At 34.6% G+C, this 6981-nt stretch overlaps 1 protein-coding gene across 1 annotated transcript in view; it reads right to left on the bottom strand.

Annotated features, from left to right (window-relative positions):
* Window positions 1-489: 489 nt before the first annotated feature.
* Window positions 490-6981, bottom strand: part of RBM45 (RNA binding motif protein 45) — a 12518-nt gene continuing 6026 nt past the window's right edge. The window contains exons 7-10 of the mRNA XM_010017925.1: window positions 6745-6838; window positions 6226-6392; window positions 4723-4919; window positions 490-529 (exon numbers count right to left, since the gene is read on the bottom strand). Coding sequence (XP_010016227.1) covers window positions 4727-4919; window positions 6226-6392; window positions 6745-6838 — 454 coding nt within the window. The 3' untranslated portion in view covers window positions 490-529; window positions 4723-4726. The remainder of the gene's footprint in view (window positions 530-4722; window positions 4920-6225; window positions 6393-6744; window positions 6839-6981) is intronic.

Raw genomic sequence — 6981 nt, 5'->3', positions numbered from 1 at the left:
GTTATCACTGAGGGCATCATCTACACTGTTTTTGAACGCTTCCAGGGATGGTGATTCCACTGCTGCCCTGGGCAGCCTGTTCCAATGCCTGATCACCCTTCTGGTGAAGAAATTTTTCCTAATATCCAATCCAAACCTCCCCTGGTGCAACTTGAGGCCATTAAAATGTCTTCTATTTTAACAGTTACCTGAATCACTAACCAGTCAAGCCACAAAATGCTGACTCCCTCCATTGTAATTTCCATCTTAGAGGAGGAATTCAGTTATAAGCAAGAGAAATATTTCTGTAATACAAGATCATAGACTACTACAAGAACAACCACCAGTTTACAGTTTTTAAAGCCTAGATCGTTTTCAGAACTGCATGTCTGAGTTTTCAAAACCAGGAAGCACCACGTATATATAGAGAGAAATCAACTAAGAAACAAAACAAAAAAGCTGTCACTGTCCAACTGTCCACAGGAACCATGTCTAGTCACGTTTTCAGTAAGTCAGTCAGCTAGCTGGGGGTCATGTCATTATTTAGTTTCTGTAGAAAAAACACAAGTACAAAAATAGTATCAAAAAGCAACATACCTTTTTTTATTTTAAAATACATCACTATAAAATATAAATGTTACAGCACGTAAGACTTCTAGTATCTTTAGAAGAATAATATGAACATTTTATATATGCTTCTCTAGCTTTTAAACAAGTACTTCCTTCGCTTAGCAGTACGTGAAAGCCAGCAACTTTTCTGCAGTATGCTGTTAATTCAAAATATAGTTAACTTTTTTATTTTAATTCTGGAGTATATTTCAACTATGATAGAATCTCTTTTTGAAATATTTGGATGAAAGTAAATCATTATAAATATACATGTTAAACTTCAAGATTTTAATAAAGTATTAGCTAAAAAAAAAACAACTGAATGCACGTCAAACCAGTGATACAGGACTTATTCAGGACAGGGATGATAAAAAGACAAATAAAAGTATTTCATGACAGAATAAAATTTTCAACTTATTAATTAACTAAATTATTTTTAAAACTGTACCAAACATTATCAGAAGGGGAAAAAGGCAATGAATCCCATTATCAGAAGGGGAAAAAGGCAATGAATCCATTTGCTGTGGGTTTAAGTCAATTAGCAATGACTACAGACAGCCACAGAATCCAACCCTAGATAATGTGTGATCTACATTTCTAATGTAGTGCTAAATTAGCAGCTCTGCTTTCTAAGGACTACTTGAAAGCTTTGGGCTGAGGTTTGTTTTGTTGTTGGTGGTTGTTTTTTGCTTTGTTTGCTTTTCTGGGGAGAGGGGTATTTAAATAGAACTATTAGGTTGCAATAAGGAAATAAATCAGAATTCCACAATATATTCTTCTGACAGATAACAAATTTTTTCCTTCCTCTTCTATTTGAATGATATAATTTACACAACAGGCACCAGACAATTGCAGTGAGGTTCTCACTAAATATTCAAAGCAATGCAAAAATCTGAGTAGAAAGCACAAGCTGGTCAACACCAAGAACATTAAGAGAGCATCTGCTTTTAGCAACTTCCTGGAAGTAGACACTGTAGTTGTCTTCTCAAGCCTACGCTAACTCAAACAAGATTGTTTACAATTATTATTTCAACCATTAATACTTAGCTAGCATGAGGGGAGCACCTCAGCCCCCCAAAAAAATTTACATTACAACTTAAAAGTAGTTAAGAGAATGTTATTGGTCTGTATTTCTATCATTTCTCGGTTACTTTTAACAAGTCATATAAACAATTGAAGTTTCATTGACTTGTGGGAGAGCCAGAGCATGCAAAATTTATTAGATAGATTAGTTTAGAATTAAACATTTATTAAAATTCTCCTGATAAAGGTTATTGTAAGATAAGACTGTTCTTATGATCAGAAGTTTACATAGCAAGAGTATTATCACTAGCACACCATTACCATAAAATATTTAAGAAACAATTTAGTAAATTATATTAAAAAGATGATTTACCTAAGAGAAGTTATTGGGGGAAATAAAAGAGCCAGATAAAAGCTGCATTGAAATAATAAATATTTCAATTTAAAAATTAGTCAATCGAATTAGATTTATTTTCATATAGATTCTACTGAATTCACCGATCTTATCACAGATTTTAATCAGAGAACCTTCTACAGAAAAGACTGCACACAACAGCACTTAAGAAAGGATTTCACTGTTTTTTAAGAGGCAATGACTTCCTTAAGTGAAAACTCATGGAAGTTTTAGCCAAGACTATTTCCTCTAGCTAAAATTCAAAAAGAACAAAAGCTAATATTCTCACATCTTAAAAAAAAAAAAAAAAAAAAAAAAAAAAGGTACTATTTCAGAGGTAGGGAGAGAATTCCATCCCCCTTCATACACACAATTTAAAGCTTTTAATTGAAAGCAAAACACAAGCCTCTAAGCTACATCAAAACTGGATTGTCAGTCAGTCCAATGCAGAGCCACACAAGACCTCTGAAAAGGAGCATGATGGAATCTTTCTTTTTATGTATCATTTCATCTGAATTTGAGAAACTGACTAATAGACAAAAAGAGAGCAAGTAATTTTGTCCTTCTATCCTAGGAAGAGATAGATCCTAAGACAACCTCCTAGAGACTCAGAATTGGGCACCTTATGTACAGGATGTAACAAGATGTAACACAGTAAATTTAGAAAGCTCTTCTACCTGTGTTATTGCACTGACGCAGTAGATGAAAGGCTAACCAGAGGGGAAATATTCAGTAGTCACTTGTACCAGAATTCAGCAGTCATTTGTACCAGAATTACAAGTAATCTGTCCAAAAGATATTTAGGGCATTTGCCTTTGAACAAACTAAAAGTAGTAACTCTATATTATTTGAAAGTTTACAGAAATGCAAAAACCTAGGAAAGGACAAAGTGCTTTGCTGTAATTTTGAAGATTATTCTTTAAATACAACCGTACTTCTCCAGTTCTCTTATTACGTAAAATGGCAAAACAGCAAATAGCTACGTCTTACCCTCACCTTGTAAGGGAGTTCAAGTTTCTAAATAGTCAATAATAGGTATACGTATTATTTGAAATATAATGTAGGTTTTAACCTTTTGAAAATGCAATTGTGGACCAACTGCAACTTTGGAGACCCTGAAGAATCTTCTCAAAAAATCACCCTGGAAAAACGGGTTCTTGTGTATGTGTGCACACGTGTGCATTAAAAAAAGTAAGGAAAAAAAAACCATTCAGGTTGGAAATCAGAAGAGAACTTCCCAGTCTTCTCACTCTTATCTTTCTTAAAACCAAAGAAAGAATAAGTAAGGATAAATCACCTTTCTAGTTTTGGATGCATACCATATCTACACTTTTCTAGTAATAAGTAGTCAAGGCACACCTGACATTATGTCACACTTCATGTCAGTTTTCCCTGGTAGTGACCAACAGACTGGCCTTTTATTACTGGAAGTAAGTCACATCAAAAACAAACAAAACATTTGTACAAAGACAAGAGCATGTGTACAAGTTACTTAAAATTGCATTCACCAGAGCTGATGATAGAAAAAGAAGTTTCAGATTTCTGAAAAATTCTGAAGTTTCTGAACAATTCAGTTCAGAAAAAGAATGCTAGAAAACCATTCTTTTTAAAAGCAAGTTGTATATAAGACTAAGGCCAGCTTTAGTAACTGCTGCACACTCTGGGCAAAATCTTTTCAGATCTTTGCAACTCCTAGATCATCAGGAGTCTCTACATAAAGAAAGATACAAGGAATAAAGCTTAGAAGTAAAATATTGATGCCAGGAGAGTCAGGATTTCATGTGATGTTTTTGGAATGAGTTAAACCAAAACTGCACATCTCCTATAAAGATAATATAGCTAATGAAATTATTTGGAAGGTACAGTAGTATTTTGGAGTTATTTTGTAGAAAACAGGGCTCAGTCTTTCCTCTCCCAACTATATTTCTCTTTTGGTAATAGTTCTAATGTTTAAAAAATAATTTAAAAAAAAAAAAAAATCTATCATTTGAATCAAACCAATGTTTTAAAGAAAATGTGAATTTTGGTCCCTGAAGTCTATAAAACCTCTGTAGGAGCTCAGGCAGCTTTCACAGGCCATAAGCACCAACTAATAAATTCTCGAACTAATCATCTTAAACATATACCTCAATCTCTCCACAAAAGGCTCTGCAGTATTTTCTTCACTAACATATTCTAGCACCTGAGTTCTAAGAATCCAGATGACCCAAATATCTCAAACCCTCATTTTCACCTCCCAACCTTCCCATGTCCCTTTTTTATCTACCCCTTTCCTACTCCGCCCTTCAAGGGCTGAACTCTGCATCTTTATCCAACACCACTGTAAGGGCATTTCTTTAATGAAAGACACACACAAGCTGATCTCAGTTCCATTGTTTATTCTTTTTTTCCAACGTTATCTGATACTCTTACGTACATAAAGTGAGTATTTCTATGAACACCCAGATTGACGTTAATCCACTGGTTCATATTTGTTTAAAAATTATAAAAATAGACTTTTACTAAAATTAAATGTACATGTGCATATGTAAGCATACACACCTCCATATATACATATATGTATTCATACATATCGCAAATTAAATTTCAAGTTGTTAGCTAAAAATAGATTTAAAGTTTATTGTTACAAGTTCACATCTAGCTTCAGAATACTTTACCTATCACTATTTCAAATAACTGAACTTCAGTTTAATTAACAGCTCGGACTGGGTACTCACCTGCTCAGTAAGTTCTCTGACGTTTGTTAGATTCTTCTGAAGGCGAGTCTGCCAACCTTACTTTAAGCCTGACACCATTCACAATCTTCCCATGTAATGCAGTTATGGCATCACTGGCACTTGCTCTGTCTGCAAATTTTGCATAGCCCACGTTTTTTCCAGCCACAAGGTAAACTTTTATCAGCTGTCCAAAACGACTAGGTGGGGAAAAGAAAAAGGAAAGAAAAAGATAATTTACAGGTTACCCAGGTTTTCCTGCACCACAGATAGCTATTATCCAATCTGAAGCATGTATGATTTTGTGGCTGCAAAAACTATATTCTCATATGTATGCTATATTTTCTTGTGCTGCCTTCTTCCACACCTCCCAGTTTTCATATTACTTTCTCTAGAATTCCAGCCAGGAATAGAAATAAAACCTAAATTTCATAGGCAATGTTTTCTAACGAATATTACAATGGAACCACAAGCACCAGTGATTTCTCACTAATCATTAGTCAATAATCATACTTCCCATCAATAATACCATCAATAACTCCTAATCAATACCATACTCCCCAAAGACTAAATGACACTCAAAAACCCCACAAAACCAAGACAAAAAAACACAAAGTAGAAGATAATCTAAAGGCTAAACTTGCATCTCACTTAAATGAACTTGTTCAGTTATGACTCATCATTGAAAATCTCACTGAAATGACTCAGAAAGCAAGTGCCAAAGTGTTATGGAAAAACCCAGATTTCCAAGTCCTGAGGAGACTCCAAGACAGGAATTTCCTCTTTCTTTTCCTCTCCTGGTGCTTCAAAAATATTTTGGCTTTCCAAGATTTATTGAAAATGACAGCTATAAGAAGAGGGAAATATCTTTTTCTTCAATAGTATACCAAAAATAAATCATACATAATACTGGTGAACAGTTGAACTGAAGATCTGTTTTAAAGATGGCAAAGGCTGTCTCTGAATTCTTTGCTCCTCACAGGTGGATAGTGTAAAAGGACAGTTGTAATAGTGTCAAGATGTGAACCATCAAAATGTCTCAGGATATATCAGAAAAAAACACCTCCCTATATTTACTCCGCTAAGTTACTGTGGAAATCTATCAAAATACTTAAAATTCCTTAGAGAAATGTGTACGAGAAAAGGCCAAATAAATTAGGCTGTAAGAACTGAAAGTACTACATCTTTCGGTTAAGAAAAAACAAACAAACAAACAAAAAAACAACCTTAGAGACAAGACATTTTACTTCAGACTATTAATCACTATTATAAACCAATAATAAAGCTGCTGTACTGATAATATTGCATTCACACTGAATTCCCTTATACATTTGTTTCAAAAAGTTACCTGTTGATCACTTACTACTTACTGACTGACCACTGTGCACTCTTTTCTGGAAGGAGCTTTCATGATGAAAAGCTTTTTACTTTCAACACATTTTAAATATTTCATGGGTTTGGGTGTTTTTTTAATTAGAGAACACTTATTTGTAAATGGATTCTTACCAGAACACATCCTCCAATACATTTATAGGTAAAGGATGGGGATGAAAAAGTATGAAAAGCCTTTCCTTCACAGAAGTGTCAGGTGGAACTTTTTTTTTGGGTGGTGGAAGTATGGCATCTGTCTGGGGCTGAAGTAACTGTGAGCCAGAAGCTCCTCCAAATACCTGCTGAAACAGGTAGAAAAAATGCAAGTATAAATTAACTAATGGGGCAGAGGGACAGGGGAGAAGAAGGGAAGTCATTTTGCCCTATTTACAACTTTTTTCCCCCCCATCACAGGACATAAGCAGGCTCTACCAGATCTCATCTCCATTTCTTTACTTTGGTTATTTCATTAAATTGCACAATAAACCCAAGTGAGGTCAGACATCTTTACAGGGAATAAAAGGTAGGTCTTAAAAATGTAGCATCTAAACCAGTTATAGACGACAGTGAGCAGTGAGTGATCTGTATTGACATATCTGAAGTTTCTTACAACAATTCAGAAGAATATGAACAGTATCCATTATATTAACTTACAGGAGGTGTCCTATATTGCTGAACTGCATTGTTATTCCGCAACACTGATGACACATGTGCAGTTACCAGCTGTGTTGCCATTTTTCTGATGAGGCTGCAAGCAGAAGTGATAATAAACTGTTCAAAGAGTAAGCTAAATTACAGAACAATTCAGCAAGAGCAAACAAGTTTTAATGCACATCTAAAAGTATTCCTGGAAATCTATAGATTCATGCAGATAAGGGGGGGGGGGGGGGG

This window comes from Nestor notabilis, unplaced genomic scaffold (genome assembly GCF_000696875.1).
Source record: "Nestor notabilis isolate BGI_N333 unplaced genomic scaffold, ASM69687v1 scaffold28537, whole genome shotgun sequence".
NCBI classification, from domain to species: domain Eukaryota; kingdom Metazoa; phylum Chordata; class Aves; order Psittaciformes; family Psittacidae; genus Nestor; species Nestor notabilis.
Note: the sequence above shows the minus strand (reverse complement) of the source record. Positions and strands in the feature narration are given on the sequence as shown.